The sequence below is a fragment of the Mesocricetus auratus genome, unplaced genomic scaffold (genome assembly GCF_017639785.1).
Source record: "Mesocricetus auratus isolate SY011 unplaced genomic scaffold, BCM_Maur_2.0 contig_7308_pilon_obj, whole genome shotgun sequence".
NCBI lineage: Eukaryota > Metazoa > Chordata > Mammalia > Rodentia > Cricetidae > Mesocricetus > Mesocricetus auratus.
In genome coordinates, this window is record NW_024432112.1 from 16,341 (window position 1) to 36,578 (window position 20,238).

The window sequence follows — 20,238 nt, forward strand, 5'->3', positions numbered from 1 at the left end:
TAAGTTAGGAAATACTGGCCACAGAGAGGTGACACAGATGTCTACTAAAAGCTGGAAAGGGACCAGCTGAGTGATTGCCTGGGAAGGCAGACAGATGCACATCTCAATGGAGTCACCAGCCAGGGAGTATTTTCATGAAGCCCAGGAATTGTGTGAGGTGATTCATGTGGGTGTGAAGTAGGAGGTGACCTGAGTCCTGGAGAGGGGTTTGTAGCTCCATGATCACAGGGAGAGTTTCAGGAGGACTTTCCATCTTCCTGTGATGACTGAGCCATGCTTTCGGTTACTCCATGTCCATCCTGAGAGGCATCTGTCCTCTGAGAAGGGAATTCCCCTTGGGAGGTGCCAGAAGGATGGGGTGGCAACACAGGATCTGCGGGTAGAGTCCTGTACTTAGAAATACACAGAGCAGCCAGTAGGCATGAGATGGCTGTCAGAGACCTCCAGGTGTGTATGGACAGGGGTGGAAGCTAAGATACAATTAAACTCATGGCTCCTGGAAACACATTTTTGGTTGTTGTTTGGACTTCTATCACTGTCTACTGGTTACTAAGGGACCTTCAGCTCATGTGTGGGTCATGTCCAGTTTAGCAACTTAGCCCCCATTTGTCTACAGGAAAGACATTTCCTGCTCTGGACCCCAGAGAACAAGCAATGCCAAGGTGGACATGTGTCCTTTGTTCTTCTCTAGGGGGCAGTTCTGAACTTCCTATGAGGACACATAAATCCATCAGGACAGTTACCAAACGGCCTAGGACCCGGACCAGTAATATGCTCTCTGATGAGTCTCTGAAGGTGCCTGTGTTACCTAGCTCAACTGTGACTTACACAGAAGCACAGTGGCTGGTTGAACATAATAATAAAGCCCTGTCTCTGTCATCTATAATGGGTAGTAAAAGTCACCTAGTGGTAGACTGATTCCCATTTTCCTGAGGAATCTCCATACTGATTTCCAACATGGCTTTATAAGTTTGCACTCCCAACTGCAATGGACAAGTGTTCCCCTTTCTCCACATCCTCTCCAGCATAAGCTGTCATTGGTGGTTTTGATTTTAGACATTCTGACAGGAGTAGGATGATATCTCAGAGTTGTTTTGGTTTGCATTTCTCTAATGGCTAAGGATGTTGAGTACTTTCATAAGTGTCTCTCAGCTATTTTAGATTCCTCTATTGAGAATTGTCTATTTAGTTCAATGGTCCACTTTTTAATTGGGTCCTTTGGTTTTTGGAGAATAGCTTCTTGTATTCTGTGTAAATTTTAGAGAACAGCCCTTTGTCAGATGTGGGGTTAGTGAATATCTTTTCCCAATCTGTGTCTTGCCTTTTTGTCTTGCTTACTGTGTCCTTTGCCTTGCAGAAAATTCTCAGTTTCCGGAGGTCCCATTTATTTTCAGTCTCAGTGTTTGAGCTACTGTTGTTATTTCAGGAAATGGTCTCCTGTACCAATTCATTCAAGATTACCTCCAGCTTTCTCTTCTAAGAGGTTCAGTGTAGCTGGATTTATGTTGTGGTCTTTGATCCATTTGGACTAAGTTTTGTGTATGGCGATGGACATGAATCTATCTGCAGTCTTCTACATGCCAGCATCCAGTTATGCCAGCAACATTTGTTGAAGATGCCTTTTCTTCCTTTGTATAATTTTAGCTTCTTTGTTGAAAATCAGATGTTCATAGGTTTGTGGATCAACAATTCAATTCCATTGGTCTAACTGTCTTTTTTGTGGCAATACCAAGCTGTTTTCTGGACTACAGCTCTATAGTAGAGCTTGAAGTCCGGAATGGTGATGCCTCCAGATGTTGCTTTGTTGAGCAGGGTTGTCTTGGCTATCCTGGGTCTTTTTTGCCATATAAGTTGAGAATTGTTCTTTCATGGTCTGTTAAGAATTGTGTTGGAATTTTGATGGGGATTGCATTGAGTCTGTAGATTGCTTTTGGCAGGATTGCCATTTTATTACATTGATCCTACCTATCCAAGATCATGGGAGATCTTTCCATTTTCTGCTGTCTTCTTTAATTTCTTTCTTTAAAGACTCAAAGTTCTTGCAATACAGCTCTTTCACTTGTTTGGTTAGCGTTACCCCAATGTATTTTATCTTGTGTGTGACAATTATAAATGGTGATGTTTCTTTGATTTCTTTCTCAGCCCTCTTATCTTCTGTAATAGTAGGGCTATTGATTTTCTTGAGTTGATCTTGTATCCTGTCACTTTTCTGAAGGTGTTAATCAGCTGTAAGAGTTCCCTGGTAGAGTTCTTTGGTACCACATGACCCAGCAATTCCACTGTTAGGCATATACACAAAAGATGCCCATTCATACAACAAGGATGTCTGTTCCACTATGTTCATAGCAGCATTATTTGTAATAGCTAGATCCTGGTAGCAACCTAGATGTCCTACAACCGAAGACTGGATAGAGAAAATGTGGTAATTTACACAATGGAGTACTACTCACCAGAAAAAAAACAATGGAATCTTGAAATTTGCAGGCAAATGGATGGCAGTAGAAGAAACCATCCTGAGTGAGGTAACACAGTCAAAAACATGAACATGGTATGTACTCACTCATACATGGATTTTAGACATGGATCAGGGGAGTGTCAGCCTACAATCCCAGGGCCACTGAGTCTGGGAAACAGGGAATTTCTCAAGAGATATGCATTATACCCCAGAGAAGTGGAAAGAGAACAGATCCTCCTGTGCATACTGGAAACATGAAGTGAGAAAGAGAGGGAACCAGGAAAAAGAAGGGGCATAAGGGGAGGTTAGAAGAAGACATGGGGGAGCAGGAAGGTTGAGTCTGGGAAATCATAGAGGAAACCAGGATGAGAGATACCATAATAGTAGGAGTCATTATAGCTTTGAGGAGACAGCTTACACTAGTGAGATTTCCAGAGATCTACAAGGATAACACCAACTGGAAAACTAAGTAATAGCAGAGAGACTATGTTCATAGCCCCTGCCTGATGATGAGGTTGATGACTACCTTATATTCCATCCTAGAACCTTCATCCAGTGACTGATGAAAGCAGAGACAGATACTCACAGCTAAACACTAACTGACCCACAGGAACCCAGTAACAGAGATGGAGGAGTAATGAGCAAAGGGACAAGACCGTGCTGGTGAAACCCACAAAGACAGCTGACAAGGGGGAGATCTTGAACCCCAGACTGATGGCTTAGATGCCAACAGGGGACTGATCCAGACTCCATGAATGTAGTGTCAGTGAGAGAGGCCTCAGAAATCTCTAGGGCCTTGGGTAGTAGATTAGTGTTCACCACAGTTACAAATGAACTTTGGGAGCCCATTCCACATGGAAGGAGGCTCTCTCATCCTGGACACATGGGAAATGACAGACTCTGGAGTTTCCCCAAGGAGGGCCTCACTCTCCCTGGGGAATGATGTCGGCATTGGGCTGGGGCTGGGGGGTAGGGGTGTGTCTGGTGGAGGTAGAAGCTGGGAGCTGGGATTAACATTTCAAGCATGCATGATTCTAATTTAAATAAAAAAGAAAAGTCAGCTATTGATGGGTGAGTGACAACAGATTAAAAGGAAGGCTAGAAGGAAAAGAGACGAAAAAATCAGTATTCACTGGATGTGACCTTGACTCAGCTTACATGTCTGGCAAGCAGTGGGTCCACCCTCCATGATGGAGGTGGGCAACAGGACCTCCATTCTCTTAAGCTTCTGATGGTGTCTTTTTCTCTCTATGGAATAATCTTCTCACTTGCCTATCTGCCCCCGTTAGTGTACCCATATTCCTTCTCACACAAAGAGTATTTGGAGTTGACCCTTGCCCCGTCTCTGGGGGACCATGTCCATATGGAGTGATACTCAACACAGATACACGGCAGAGAACTTAGCTTCTGCCCCAAGTGATATGACTGACTTTGATGATCCTTCATGGGAGGCCTCACCCACCATGGGGATTACACAGGGAGGGTGATATGGTGGTTTGGTGGGGCACATGGAGAACAGGAGAAGGAACTGAGTCTGGTATGTAAATTAAGATTATTTTCATTTCACATAAAAATTTTAAAAAGAGTATTCGGTGTGAGGAAGCCACTGCAGCTTCCTCCTTTAGAGGGTCCTTCCTTATGACTTTTCCCCTTTGATCCCTTGTCTTGTCAGTCAACCACTGACATCAGCTTCCTGGTACACTGACTTCCAGGCTGATAGAACCAGGCCTTTGTGAGGATATGGATTATTAGTGTGACCTCTTAGGAAGATTCAGTTCCTGGAAATGATTCACACACCTTTACAGAAAGGAGAGCAAGACAGAATGAACGAACGTGGGAAGAAAGGGCATCTCCATGCAGTTATCTACATAGGTGATGGTTTGGAGTGAATGGCAATCATTATAATCAAGTTTGATTAAAAATTTTTAGATATCCTTTATATTGTGCATATGTGTGTATTTGTAAAGGCCCATGTGTCAGCGTGCGCATGTGTGGGACCATGTCAGAGCACCCGTGTAGAGGGCAGAGAAGAGTCTGCAGGAGTCTGTTCCCTCTATCTGCCATGTGGGAGCTGAGGACTGATTTCAGCTTTTCATGTCTCCACACACTGAGCTATCTCACTGGCCATCCCTGCTGATTTATATTTGGAGTCACCCTGATTTGGCTGGGTACATCAAGGTTTGGAACATGGCAGTCACAATGTGATTGATTTTGAATGGTAATTGATTGAGGCTTTTCTCTTCTTATCACCTCCTGTCCACTTAGAGTTTCAGGATGCTGAGCCTCTGTCCCTCACTGTACCTTCTGCCTCATGACTGCAAACAGTAAGCTTGAGCCACCTTTGAGTACCTATCCTCTTTTCAAGACTCCAGCCCACCTCTGAGTTCCCTCCAGCAACACAGTCAGAGAGTGGGTACAGTTACCTGTGAACAGGAGCCCCTGCCAGGGAGCGCTCCGTTTGTAGAGAAGCAGCAATGATAGCCACATCTCTTCAAACTGTGCCGTCCTCCCTTTGAGGAGAACTTCATCTCTGACACAGCCCCCAGACCCTGTTTCCCTTCTTCCTTCTGGTTTGCGCAGTCTCTGTCTCTACAGCTCCCAGTGGTGTCCCACATCTCTCTCAACTATTTGTCTTTTGCCTTGAAGCAACACATTATCAACAAGACTGACAAGCATCCCCATGCCCTCAGAGAACAATAGCTCATTCCAGCACTGGCACCTGTTGTGGCCTGGCCTTGGGTCTGTCAGCATCCAGGATGGAGCCTCCATGCTGCCTATGTTTCCTTGTGACACAGGGACACAGCTAAGCACCCTGATTTCAATGGAACCAGAAGAGCCAGGTGATGAACATGTATGGGAGGCAATACTTGTTTAGGGATTGAGCTACCGTTTTGATGATTTTGTTTCAGTAACTCTTCACAATGTCTGTGCTGGCCAACACAGTATGATTGGGCTCACGATCTGGGGAGTCAGAAAAGTGAAACCCCAGGTTAGATTTCCTGGAGCTCTGTCCTGGATCTGAGGGTTCAGAAGTGGCTGGTGGTGGACAGCAGCACATATGATGACCACGGCAAACAAAGAGTGATGCTCACTTGGAGAATGGGCAACTTCCTTTGAAATCTCCCTGTGGAGAAGGAGGACTTAGTTTGAAACAGTGTCCTAGTTAGTAGCAGTTGTTAATTTCACACAGTGCAACATCACCTGTGGGCAGGGGATGGAGGATGGGGAGAGTCTGAACTGATTAACTGTCGTTATCACATCTGGCTGTGGCCATGTGTGGGATGGGTTGTCTGAACTGATTCAGAAAGGCCCAGGCCATTTTGGACAATAGTATTCATAGGTAGATGGCCTTTGGTTTTGTAAGACAGCTTGTTAAGTATGATCTAGAGACTGAGCATCAAGCAGCATGTTTTCTGCCTTGACTTCTTTCAGTGCTACACTATGACCCAGATCAGAAAGGAAATGGACCATTTACTTTCTCCTAAACTGCTGTTGTTTTTATCACAGCACAAGAAAAAAATGGCATGGTGTATGGGAAAGGGCAAAAGACACAGTCATCTGAGTATATGTCCTTTGACTCAAGAGAAAACCCTTCATCACCTTGTGGGCAAAGAGCAGCAAGGATGTAGACACCACTGACAGAACAGAAAGTGCGGGTGCCACCATACATTGGTCTCCGGGAAACTCCCAAGGACTTTTCTCTGAAATTTTCTGCTGAGAATTCCTAACCTCAGGATACACACTATTTCAACTTTAGTCAAGGGCTTCCCAGGAAAAATCTGAAACCTTGCCTAGACCTACCCTACAGTAAGTGGAATTAGGAGTTCTGAAGAGCACAGGGAGCAGGATCACAGGGGCCACATTAGAGCTGTGCTGAGGGAATTAGGCAGTGTACATTTGACTTGTTGACCATGCCTGCTGAAGTCCTAGGCATGAGATTGCTGTTCTTCCAGTGAGCCCCAAGGGGCGATGTCAGTTACACAGGCTCAAGAAATTATTTCCCTGAGATGCTTCATGTGTCTGAGGAAATCTTTATGCACGGGGAGCCTGAAGTCCCCTCCATCCTTGGGCAAGACAGAATTATCACCAGAAATCACCTGGGCAAAGAACAATGGTGATCCGGGAATATCACGGAGGAGCTCACCCAACACATAATGCTGTAGTTTGCCTTGAAGCTCTCCATAGAAAGAGGGAGCCCCCAGTCCTTCCCAGGACACACAGGTCCCCTCTTTCCCAACACCGTAGACATGGAGCGCCTCACACAACTGCTCCTGGGCCATTCTGCTGGCTAAGGAATTTGACTGCTGACAGTAGTGATGGAAGATATATTCCTGTTTTTAAAAAAGTTTCCCAGTGACAGAGAGAGAAGAGTGATGACCAAAATGGCAAAGAATGGGCTGGCAAAACCAGCAGAGACAGCTGATCTGAACAGGGGAGAGCTCTTGGACCCCAGACCGACAGTGGGGAGGCCAGCATGGGACCAATCCAGACCCCGAATGTGAGTGTCAGTGAGGAGGCCTGGGCAACCTATGGGGCCCTGAGCAGTGGATCAGTGTTTATCCCTGGAATACAAACAGACATCGTGTGTCCATAGCACAGAGAGGGATGCTCTCTCAGCCTAGACTCTTAGAGAAGTGCCCGGACCCTACCCTGAGTAAAATGACAGACTCTAGATATACTCTATGTGGAAGGAATTGGCAATAGGGTGGGAGGCTGGAGGGGGATGGGGGTGCTGGAGGAGGGGAGGGAGAGGGAACTGGGATTGACATGTAAAACAAGCTATTTAAAATTAAAATAAAAAATTAAAAAAGAAATTCCTATCTCTACAGTTCCCTTCCAAACAGCAATCCAGTTTCCCACAGAGCTTCTGGAGTGTTTGGGAAGTTTTCCATTGCCATCTCTCTGTTGGAAAGATGCAAATTCCTGTCGCTTCATTCATCAGATAAAAAAATTTTTTATAATTCATCTTAATGAAAATAGTTTTTGTCATATACCTTGATCATTGTTTTCCCTCCCTCTACTTCTTCCAGTTCGTATACAACTTCTTTTCTATCTTTCATTTGAAAACTGTCTTCTTAAGATTAATAATAAAATAAGATAAATGTAATGAACGTAGTAAGATTAAACAAAAAACAATTTTAAATTAAATGAGACAAACTGAAGGATAAGGAACATGATTCAGAGCCCTACTCATTTGCACACTCAGACATCATATAGAAACACTCAGCTAGAGGCCATACTATATAATAGGAACATTCGTTAAGACCCACCCAGACCCATTAAAGCACACAGTAAGCTGCCTCAGAACTTTCTATGTACAGTGATTTAGAGAACCTGTTTTGAGGGTGTCCTCCATCCCCTCTGGGCATAGCTTCCCCCAGTCTCTGTTTTCCATGGTTCCCTGAACTTTGAGGGGAGTGAGTTTTTGGATACATTAATTATAGTCCTAAGTGCTTCGTGGTCTGTCCCTCTCTGCATAATATGCAAGATATATTTTCATCCATAGTCATCACTTAGCCGGTCCCTTTGTAGTCCTCAGACACTATCCCCTTCCTGCTGGGAGAGTAAATCCCACTTTCCCAGAGCACTGAGGATGCAGGGCACACAGGGTCCTCAGCTGGATCCCTGTGCCACAAGGACACACTGGCAGGATGGAGGCTCCCTCGTTGATGCTGACTGACCCAAGGACAGGACAGGGCAGGTGTCAGCCCTGGGATGAGCCATTGTTCTCTGAGGGCATGGGGATGCTTATCAGCCTTGAATCTCAATGTGTTGCTTGGAGGAGAAACATAAAGGGAAGTGGAGAGGGGTGTAGGACAGCACTGAGAGCAGAAGGGACAGAGCAGTGCCTTGGACACAGACCCAACAACACACAGCCCATTGAAATCTGGGAAGACTGGGAGACTATTCATCCCAAAAGGAAGCAGGACAGCAGAGCCTGAGGACCTTGCTGGAGCTGAAGCTCTCCTCACAGGGAGGACGGCACAGTGACAGGAGAGATGAAGGTGTACTCTGTGATTCCCTGCATGGGCTGCACCCTCTGGCAGGGGCTCCTGCTCACAGGTAAGTGTATCCACTCTCTGCTTGTGGTGGACTGGAACTCAGAAGCCATCTGGAGTCTCCAAAAGGGGACAGGATCTTGAGAGGAGCCTTGAGGATTCTGTTTGCTGTTATGGCACAGATGGTACAGTGAGGGACAGAGGCTCAGCAACCTGAAGCTCTCAGTCAACAGGAGGTGGTGAGGGGAGGGAAAAGCCCCAACATTTCCTATTCAAAGTGAGTTACACTGGCTGCCATGTTCTGAAGCCTGATGCCCCCAGTCATGACAGGGTGACTCCAGATCTCAACAGGGGTGGGTTACAGAGATTGTTCAGAGTGTGGAGACATGACAACCTGAATTCAGTGCTCATGTCTCACAGGGTAGATGGAGAGAGCAGACTTTTTCAGCCCCTCCTTTTTCCTCCACACCGGTGCTGTGGCCCTGACCTGCACCTGTGCCCAATGAGACAGATGCCTTCACAAATATATACATACTGTATATGTAAATGTGAAAACTGGGACTCTCTCTTGAGTATGGATGTTGTCCTCAGCTACAATGGGAACTATGTAGATAAACCCAAGGACACATCTTTTTTCCTCCCTCCCTCCTTCCATCCCTCATTCCCTCCTCTGTCTCTTCCTTCCTCCCTCTCATTTCTTCCTTCTGTTTTCTCTTTCCTTCTTTTTTTCTGTCTGTCTTTCCTTTCATCGTTTTTCCTTCCTTCCTTCCTTCCTTCTTTCCTTCCTTCCTTCCTTCCTTCTTTCCTTCCTTCCTTCCTTCTCCTTTCCTTCCTCTCTCCATCTCTTTTGTTTTCTCCCTGACCCCAAGGCAGAGTTCTCTGCATATTCCTGGCTGTCCTAGAACTCACTGTGCAACCAGGCTGGTGTCACCCTCAGAGAAACACCTGCCTCTGCCTGTGGATTACTGGGCTTTGAGGCTTGTGCTACCACTGCCCAGCTTATTCCATTTTTCCTTCTCCATTTATTTCTGAGAATTTTAAGGAACTGAACCTTCCTAAACGGTCGCTCTAAACCCATCCTGACAAAACCCTGGTTCTATCAGCCTGGACGTCAGTGTATTCAGAAACTGATGCCAGGTGTTGACTGATAACTCAAAGGGTACAGAGAAAAAAGTCTAAATTGAGGACTCTCTACAGGAGGAGGTCTGAGTGGATTCCTCACACCAAACACTCCATGTGAGGAGGGAAATGGAGACACTGGGGGCAGTCACACAAGCAAGAAGATCGTTCCATGAAGAGGCAAAGACCCAGTCAGAGACTCTGAGCAATGGAGGTCATGTTGCTCATCTCTATCAAGGAGGATGGGCACAGCACTAACCAAACACCTAAGCAGAGTTGTGATCACACTTTTACACTTTTTCCTCTTTTCCCTTCTAGCGTCCCTTTTAATATGCTGGCATCCAACCACCACTGCCGAAGTCACCATTGAATCAGTGCCGTCCCAAGTGGTCAAAGGAGAAAATGTCCTTTTCCTTGTCCATGATCTGCCAGACCATGTTTTATCCCTAACCTGGTTCAAAGGCGAGGCAATAATAGACAATGCAATCGCATTGTATGCACCGAATGGCAATGTACGTGCACTCGGGCCTTTACACAGTGGTAGAGAGACAATGTACCAAAATGGATCCCTGTGGATTCAAAATGTCACCCAGAATGACACAGGAGTCTATACTCTAGGAATCTTAAGAACACCAACAGAAAATGTATCAACTGCATCCACGTACCTTCAAGTGCTCTGTAAGTACTTCTTTGTGAATTATCCTTGCTGGGTGGGGTTCATTCCACCAGACATACGCAGAAGTGCCAGCCCTGGTACGTGCACACCTCTCCTGTGCATTGTGCCCCCACGTTGGGGTTTGAGAATTGTGTGCAGGACTCACATTGTGGAAAATAACCATAGTACATCAGAATCCTTCATCTGAATTCACCTTGTACCCAGGTGCTCGATGGTGGGTAAAGCAGCCTAGGAGATCACCTCTGTCTAGACTCTCAGATTCTCACCAGGAATGTATTCTTGAGAAAGACCCTGAGGGAATCGACATTGGGTCTGGCTGAGGAAAACATGGGATATTCAGAGAGATGTGAGCACTAGGGTGCCCTGGCTCCTGACCTCTGTCCCAGAATCAACTATAGGTGTCCATGAGAAACATTTTTCTAAGTTTGGATTTTGACTTCCTTAGGTCAGGAACAGTTCTTTCTAGTAGTCAAAGCTTTTTGCCATGTGGAAGCAGCCAATGCTCTGTCATGAGAGACACACTTATGCTAGGTGCCTGGACATCTTCTCCTGAGACTCGCCATGGACAACGTAGCTCCTTGGGGGGATCTTCAATGCCTACCACATCACTTGGGGGAGGGCCTAGGCCTTCCACTTGTGTCTGGGCTGAAATATTATCCCACCATAGGGACTGAGCTTCCAAAACATTTTGTGCACTAGGGATAAACACTGTTTCCACTGTAAGAGCTCCCGTAGTTTGTTCAGGCCTTCTAACTGGCACCCACATTTAGAGGGCTTGGTCAGGTCCAATGCTGGCTTCCCAGCTGTGTGACAGGGGTCCCTGTGTTCTTGCTAGGTCAGGTCAGCTGTTTTTGTAGGTTTCTCCAGCACAATCTTGACTCCTTTGCTCATTACTCCTCCCTCTCTACAACTGGATTCAGGAAATATGGCAGAGTGCTTAGTTGTGGATGTCTGTTTCTGCTTCCATCAGCTACTGGATGGAGGCTTTAGGATGGCATACAAGGTAGTCATCAATCTCATGATAGGGGAAGGGCATCAAAGGCAGCCTCTCCGTTACTGCCTAGAATCTTAGCTGATGTCATCTTTGTGGGTCTCTGAACATATCCCTAGTGCCAGATTTCTCTTTTAACCTATATTGGCTTCTTCTATTAAGGTTTCTCTTTTCTTTCTGTCCTCTATTCCTCCCCTGACTCAGTTTTTCTGATCCCACTTATTCTCCTCCCCCTTAGGTTCTCCACTTCTCCTTTTCCTGCCTCCCTCCCTTCTCCCACCCATGCTCCCAATTTGCTCAGGAGTTCTTGTCCATTTCCCCTTTTCCGGGAGACCATGTGTTTCTTCCTTAGGGTCCTCTTCGTTTTCTAGTTTCTCTGGTGGTGTGGTTTGCTCTACGGCTAATATTCATATGTAGGTGAGTACACACCATGCCTGCCTTTCTGTGACTGGGTTACCTCACTCAGAATGGTTTATTCTATTTCCATCCATTTGCCTGTGAATTTCAAGACTTTATTGTTTTTTCCACTAATTTTCCATTTTGTAAATGTACCACATTTTCTTCATCCATTATTCGATAAAGGTGTTGCTTCCAGGTTCTAGCTATTACAAACAAAGTGGCTATGAACATAGTTGAACACACTTCTTTGTTGTGTGAATGTGCATCCTTTGGGTATATGCCTAAGTGTGGAATTGCTGGATCTTGAGGTGGACTAGTTGCTATTTTCCTGAGAAATCACCATACTGTTTTCCAAAGTGGCCACATAAGTTTTCACTCCCACCAGCAATGGAGGAGTGTTCCCCTTTCTCCACATCCTCTCCAGTATAGTGTCACTGGTGTTTTTGATTGTAGCCATTCTGGCTGGTATAAGATGGTATCTCAGAGTTGTTTTGATCTGCATTTCCCTAATGGCTAAGGATGTTGAGCACTTTCTTAAATGTCTTTCAGCCATTTTATATTGCTCTATTGAGAATTATCTATTTAGTTCTGAACCCCATTTTTTTCATTGGATTTTTTTGTGTTTGGTGACTATCTTCTTGGGTTCTTTGTTATATTTTGGAAATCAGCCCTGTGTCAGATGCGGGGTTGGTGAAGATCGTTTCTTATTCTGCGGGTTGTCATTTTGTCTAGTTGACTGTGTCCTTTGCCTTACAGAAGCTTCTCAGTTTTGGGAGGTCTAATTTATTAATTGTTGATATCAGTGTCTGTGCTACTGGTGTTATGTTCAGGAAGTGGTCTCCTGTAACAATGTGTTCAAGGTTTCTTCCCAATTTATCTTCTAAGAGGTTCATTGTGACTGGATTTACATTGAGGTCTTTGATCCATGTGGACTTTAGTTTGTGCATGGTAATAGATAAGGATCTACCTATGATCTTCTACATGACAGCATCCAGTTATGCCAGCACCATTTGATGAAGATGCTTTCTTTTTTCCATTGAATAATTTTAGTTTCTTTGTCAAAAATCAGGTGTTTGTAGATGTGTGGGTTTATATATGGGTTTTCAATTCAATTCCATTGGTCTACCTGTCTATTTTTGTGCGAATAACAAGTTTTTTACAAGACCAAAGCTCAATAATAGAGCTTGAAGTCAGGGACGGTGATGCCCTCAGAAGTTCTTTTGTTGTTTTGGCTATCCTGAGTTTTTGTTTTTCCACATAAATTTTAGTATTGTTCTTTCAAGGTCTGTAAAGAATTTTGCCAGTATTTTGCCGGGAATTGCGTTGAATCTGTATTTTGCTTTTGGCAAGATTGCCATTTTTACTATGTTGATCCTACTCTATCTAAGAACATGGAAGATCTTTCCATTTTCTGGTATTTTCTTTAATTTCTTTCTTTAAAGACTCAAAGTTATTATTATACAGGTCTTTCCCTTGTTTGATTAGCATCACACCAAGATATTTTATGGTGTTTGTTGTTGTTGTAAAGGGTGTTGTTTCTCTTATTTCTTTCTTAGTCCATTTATCATCTGTATATAATAATGCTGATTTAGAGATAGTCTTGTATCCTGCTACATTGCTGAAGGTGTTTATCACATGTAAGAGTTCCTTCGTAGAATTTTTTGGGTGACTTATGGAACTTTATCATATCATCTGCTAATAATTAATGTTGGAATTCTTCCTTTCCAATTTTTATCACCTTTACCTGTTTTTGGTGTCTTATTGCTCTAGCTAGAACTTCAAGTACAATACTAAAGAGATATGGAGAGAGTGGACATCCTTGTCTTGTTCTTGATTTTAGAGTAATCACATTGAGTTTCTATCCATTTAGTTTGATGTTGGCTGTTGTTTTGGTATATATGGTTTTTGTGATGTTTAGGTATGTCGCTGTTATCCCTGATCTCTCTAATTCCTATATTATTAATGGGTGTTGGATTTTGTCAAAGGTTTCTTCAGCATCTAATGAGAAAATCAAGGGGATATTTGTCTTTCAGTTTGTTTGTATGGTGGGTTAAATTGATGGATTTTTGTATGTTGAATCATCCCTGCATCCCTGGAATGAAGCCTACTTTGTCATGGTGGATGATTTTTCTGATGTGTTCTTGGATTCGATTTGCTAGTATTTATTGAGTATTATTGCATTAATGTTCATGAGGAAGATTGGTCTGTATTCTCTTTCTTATGTCTGTTTTGTAGTTTAGGTATCAAGGTAATTGTAGCCTCATAAAAGATTTTTGGCAATGGTCCTTCTGCTTCTACTTTGTGGAACACTTTGAGGAGTAGTGGAATTAGATCTTCTTTGAATTGCTGGTAGAGTTCTGCACTGAAACCATCTGGCCCTGTTGTTTTCTTTTTTCCTTGGGAGAGTTTTGATGACTGCTTCTCTTTATTTTTTTCCCCCTTTTTAAAATTCATCTCTTTTGATTAAGTTTTGTTTGAAGTCTAATTTTTTAGATATTTGGATTGCTACACCAGCTTGAATCTGTAGATTGCTTTTGATTAGACTGGTAAATGGCATTCTTAATTAGTCTAAATAATAAAACCAGGTGTCAAACATAGAGGAAATTGCTGCGAGATCATAGAGAAGAAGGAGCAGGCCAAAGTTACTTTTTCCTCACTAGCTTCCAAGTGGGAAAAAAGCATGCTCCTATTTCTTTCCACGTATATACTTTGTCCACCCAGGCATCTCACTTCCTGTCTCTGCCTAGCCATCTCACTTCCTGTTTCTGACCAGACATCTCACTTCCTGTCTATCTGTACAAGACATCTTGACCTCTATGATTAAAGAGGGGCAAGCTCCAATCTCTGATCTTCAGACAAGCTTTATATGTTTAAGCCAGACATCACCACATTTTCCAGGCATCATTTCTTCAAAAATTATAGGACAAATCCAGGTTCTCACAATTCCATAGTCCCAGTGTACTAAAGGTAAAGAAAGCTTGAAGGTGAAGTCAGGTGTTGACTGGAATCACAAGAGGAAAGATCATAAACAACACAATGTCATCCAGCCAGGGTGTTATGGTCTAGAGTGAAGGAGCTAGAAGTCATCTCCCCAACACCAATCTACATTGAATGTGAGCAGGAGTCTGAGGGTGGTGAACCGGGGTCATATTGATGTCTGAGGAGAGAGCACCATACATACAGAATCACAAGTCCAGGTACACGTAGGACATGGAACTTAGTAAATGACAGGAAGACACCCACTCAAGCACCTAAGCTAAGATATGAACATACCTGCTCAGGACACAGGTCTTCACCTTAGTCAAACACAAAGGTCCAACTACTGACCGATCTCTGTCTTCCCTTCTAGCTTCTCATTGTGAGTGCCCATCCACCTGTGCCCAGCCCACTATTGAACCAGTAATGCACAGCACTGCAGAAGGAGCAAGTGTTCTTCTAGTGGCTCACAGTATTCCAGAGAATCTTGAAGCCTTTTTATGGTACAAAGGAGCTATTGTGTCCAAGAACAGTGAGGTTGCCTGGCACCATGTAGCCAGCAGTACAACTGTATTTGGCCTTGGTCACAGTGGTAGAGAGATAGTGTACAGTAATGGATCCCTGCTGCTCCAGAACATCACCTGTAATGACACCGGATTCTACACCCTACGCACTCTGAATACAGATCAGAAAACTGAACTAGTACATGTGAAACTCCAGTTTGACAGTAAGTGATTCTTGTGATGATTCATTCCTGGATTGTATGTACACATAGAACTCACCCATCTCAACTTTGAATACCTTTATTCGGTACTGTGTCCCATGATGGTGTTTGAGCACTTAGTACAGGACACACATTCTAGAGCCAAATAGCTATAGATCAGACTCTTGCCTTTACTGAAGTGTGTGCCTCAGTGTGTGTGTGTGTGTGTGTGTGTGTGTGTGTGATGGGAAAGGGTAAGTCAGTTCAAGTGAATTAGACTCTGTCTTGTCTTTTTTGTTATCACCATGAACATGGTACTGAGAATGACCCTATTGTCATCCGGCATATCTTGGATTCTTCAGAGAGAGGTTAGCACCAGGAATCCCTGGCTCCAGACCTCTCTCCCAGCCTTGATTGCAAGTGGTCTTGGAGAGTATTTTTCCAGGTTTGGACTTTTACTTCCTTATGGAGCTGAGAGGGAACAACAGTTTTTTTTGGTGTTCTTATTTCATATCATGTACTTTTCTGAGAGCCACATTCAAGCTAGGTCACCTGGGTACCTCCTTCTGAGATTCAGCATGGAGGGCAGAGCTAGACAGTTGCCCAGGCTATCTGCCAAGTCCTCTGATGGACTTGTGACAATTCACAGGAAGATCATGTTCCCCAAGGTAAAGAACAGAGGACATATGTCCACTTGGTATGTACTTGTCCTGTGGGGTCCACCCTAGGGAATTCCCTCATGAAAACAAATAGAAACAAGCTCTGATGGTCTTTACATCTCCCAGACAGGAGTTACACTCAGCCTTTTGATCCCCAGGGGGGTGATTTCCTCACAGTCAAACCCTGAGTTGCTGGTTTCCTGGAGAAGATGAAAGAATCATATGTGATTTCCATTTCTGTCCCTCCCACAGATTAATCTGACCTACTGGTGCTTCATTTGTCTGAGAAGAGTACTATGCTCATGGACCATGTTCAGTCTCCTTCCTTCTAGCATAGGGAAAGAAAGGGTGACCACAGGGAACTTACTTGTTCCTCATTGCATGATGTGCAGGACTGAAAAATAGATAGAGAACCTGACTGGGATACCAGCTAGGACTAAGAGTTGTAAGGACAGAGAATGCCCTTGGACCCCATTCCTGACAACATTCACATTAACCTCAGAAGTGCTCCTGCCTCTCAAGTGCAGAACTCAGAGAGTGGAAATCTGTACAGATTGAGGAAGTGCTGGAGGAAAAGCTGTTCTCCACAGAGGGAGGCAGAACACATGGCAGGCCCTGTGGAGGCCCGCTGTGCACTTCTCTGCAAACAGTGCAGCCCCTGGTAGTGTTTCCTGTTCACTGGAGAGGAGAACACTGTCTGATAGTTGAGGGGGAAAGGGATCTCAGAGCCTGCCTGGAGTCTTCTGGAGTAGAAGGATAGGAAGGGCTTCAATCTGGGTGCTGTTTCCTGCATTCAGACATCCACACAGGATGGCAAACACATGCTCATTCCCAAACATGTTCGTATCCACCAACACCCACACACCCACTCCACACACATGCATGAGTTAATGTAAGCTGGATCTGTGACCGGTGTCAGTAGCTCCACACAGGAGAATTTCATAAATACCTGGACATGAAAATCCAAGAACATTTGTTCTTTCATCCACCCACATGTATCTTAGCCTGTCCATGTGTCAGGCCTTCCTGAAAGATCAACCTAGTTTTTCTAATGAGACCCCAGCTTTAGAGGACTGGAAGACAGACTAGGAAGCCATCTCAGAGTGAAGTCATGGGTTGACTGCATACAGAGAGATAAGAGATCAAGGAGATCACAATGTGAAGACTGGGGATCTGTAGAGGAAGAAGTGAGGGAAGGCACCTCACCTCCACCTTTTCTGAGTGTGAGCAGGCATGTGAGAACATTGAGTGTGTAAACACATGAGGAGACTGTAAGATGTACTCTTCCTGCCTGTTGCCTGGTTCCTGTTGCTGCCTTCAGCCCGCAAATAACACACAAGACACTAAATTAATTTTGAAGCTGTTGATCATTTGCTTTTGTTACTCATTGGCTAGCTCTAACTTAATTATTGACTCATAATTACTAATACATACATACATATTTATAAGGTTTTATCTTACCGAGAATCCAGACATGTGTCCCCTCTTCCCAGGAATCACATGGTGATGACTCCCTTCACTACATTTCCTAGAATTCTCCTAGACTCCTAGTCCCACCTATGTTGCTTCCCTATTGGCCAACAGTGCTTTATTTACATATACACAGGACTTCCTCACCAGGAGACAGATCTCCACAGGAAGTGACACAGTCAGGTGCACAGAGGTCAGGGGGTCATTTGCTACTTTCTCCCCTGAATTTGACAGACATTCCCACCCACCTCATCTGAGTGGTTATACAAGTTTCACAATAATCAAGCTCCAGTTGTTCACCAAAGGTCTCAGTATTGATGCATTTGTCTCTCTTTCCTTTTACCCTTCCTTTTAGCCTGCAGGCTTCCTCCCAGTGCTGCTAAGCTCTCTATTGAATCAGAGCCACTCAATGTTGTTGAAGGGGAAAATGCTCTCCTGCTGGCTCACAATATTCCAGAGAAACTTCGAGCTTTTTCCTGGTCCAAAGAGATAGACATTGTCAACAGACTTAAAATTGCATCGAAGTTAACTGCTAAGAAAAGTTGGCTGGCACCCGCTTACAAGAATAAAGTGACCATGTACCCCAACATATCCCTGCTGTTCCACAACACCACCCAGGAGGACACTGGATTATACGTCCTACAAACCGTAAATAGAAAGTTTGAAGTTCAAGAGGCACATGTGTACCTCCACATATATAGTAAGTGATTCTTTGTGACCTCTGGGCTCTCGTGGGGGTCATTTCATTTTGCACACACAGGATTGACTGTGTGGGATTGATTGCGTCTCCTCTATACTATGTCTCCACATATGGGTTTGAGTACTTAGTACAGGACACACATTGGGTAGACATACTAAAAAAGACCATAGTCCCTCACCTGACTCCACCTATAGAGGAGGCTGTGTGGTGAGTAATTCAGCCCAAGGATGTCAGTCTGCCCCAGAATATTTGAGGTGCTCATCATGAATATGGCCTTGAGCAAGATGTCATGGGAATCAGGAATAGTCTATCATGGAACTAGCTTCACCATGGTGAGATGAGCATCAGGCAGCTCTAGATCCAGACCTCTGTTCCAGACTCAACTCTGTTTACCCTGGAGAACTTGTGTCCAGGGCTAGAATTTGACTTTGTGTCAGAGCTGACTCGGAACAAGGCTTTAACTAACTGTTCAAGACCCACAGAGTGTGGAAACAACTGTGTACTGCCATGATTGCTGCAGTTAGCAAGGTCATTGGGGCATCTTCTACATCTGAATCTCAGTGGACAGTTGCCAGGAATAAGCCAACTCCTCTTATGGGCTTAGGAAACTTCAGAGGAAGTCCAGGCTGCCCAGGGAGGGACAGAGGAGACAGGTCTTCAGGGTATTCTTTGTCCTTAGGGTTCAGCCTAATGAATACTCTCCTTTAGCTAAATGGTAAAAGATGCTGCTGATTTGGGTAGCTCCCCATCCAAAGATCAGACCATTGCTCACATCTAAGCTTAGCTTTGGGACCTGACAACAATCATGCACTGTGTGCACTTGTGAAGGGAAGTAGGGACCAGGATACACAGAGATTAAACCAGGGCCACACAGGCCATGGGTGACAGCTCTAAGCCACAAGAAATCTGTGTATTGTCATAGCCTCGAATTCTCTACCCTGGAGGGTTTATTGAGTGTCCATTGACTACAGAGGGAGTGATGGATACGTCTGAAGGGTTATTGTCATTTACACTCCCTCTTTTGCTTTACAGAGCCTGTGACACAGCCGATTCTCCGAGTCATCAGCACCTACAGTTCCAGAACAGAGCTCTGTGGTCCTCACCTGCCTCTCAGGTGATACTGGAGTCTCCTTCCATTGGATTTTCAATAATCACAGTCTGCAGCTTACAGAGAGGATGACACTGTCCCCAACAAAGTGCCAACTCTTCATCGATCCTTTCAGGAGTGAGGATGTTGGAGAGTATCAATGTGTGGTGTCCAACCCAGTCAGTTCAAAGACCAGTCTCCCACTCAACTTGGTCATGAAGAATGCGTGACTTCTCTCCTCTCATCCTACAGATTTGGGGCATTTCTTTATTGATCTGGTACAGCAACAAGAAAAGTTATGAGGTGGAAATGATCGGTCACCAATCAGGTACAGCCAGCATGGTGACTCATGACTGTAATCCTGGGATAAATGTGTGCACCAGGATAGGCTTTCTAAAGGGAAAAGAAGAAATTAATACAGTGAACATAATTGCAAGATTTCAGAGCTTAGGTTGTGGATCCAACATATAGATAGTTCTCAGAATTCATGGAAGCCAATTTCGTGAGCCCCCCAAATTCTGGATGTTCTGACTCCCCTGTTAGTATGGGGCAGTGTTTGCATGGAGATAAAGGCATCCTCTCATATGCTCAGATATATTGCACTTTTAATTGAATCATATAAACCCAATTCTGCCTAGGCACCAGTCATACATATGATGTAAGAAAGAGTGACAGGAAAAGAGACTGCTCTGTTTCTTTGTACACATAACTGTTTACTAAACAGTATGGATGCTCTGTTTGAGGCACACATGTAAAAAACTATGGCAAAAGGCTGACATGCACTGTTTCTATCCAGAGATTGGCACTCATAGGGTGATATCCCACAAGATTACTTTTCTTGTTAACATTTTTTGAGACATACATGGGATTTCCCATTTGGCCATTTTGAAGTGGGAAAATAAGTGGACCTGAACACATTTATCTTATCATGTGGCCATCAGCATTGTCTACTTTCAAATCTTTTTTAATCCAGTCCATTCCCTCCAGTCCTGTCCAACCCATCT

At 44.3% G+C, this 20,238-nt stretch overlaps 1 protein-coding gene across 1 annotated transcript; it reads left to right on the forward strand.

The window, feature by feature from the left end:
• The first annotated feature begins 8,454 nt into the window (after nt 1-8,454).
• On the forward strand, nt 8,455-19,487 carry LOC121138304 (carcinoembryonic antigen-related cell adhesion molecule 3-like). Its single transcript, XM_040741037.1, is given in 6 exon segments — nt 8,455-8,518; nt 9,892-10,251; nt 14,989-15,342; nt 17,803-18,147; nt 19,180-19,217; nt 19,219-19,487. Coding segments are annotated over 6 exon segments (1,407 nt in total). The 3' UTR covers nt 19,465-19,487.
• The last annotated feature ends 751 nt before the right edge of the window (nt 19,488-20,238 follow it).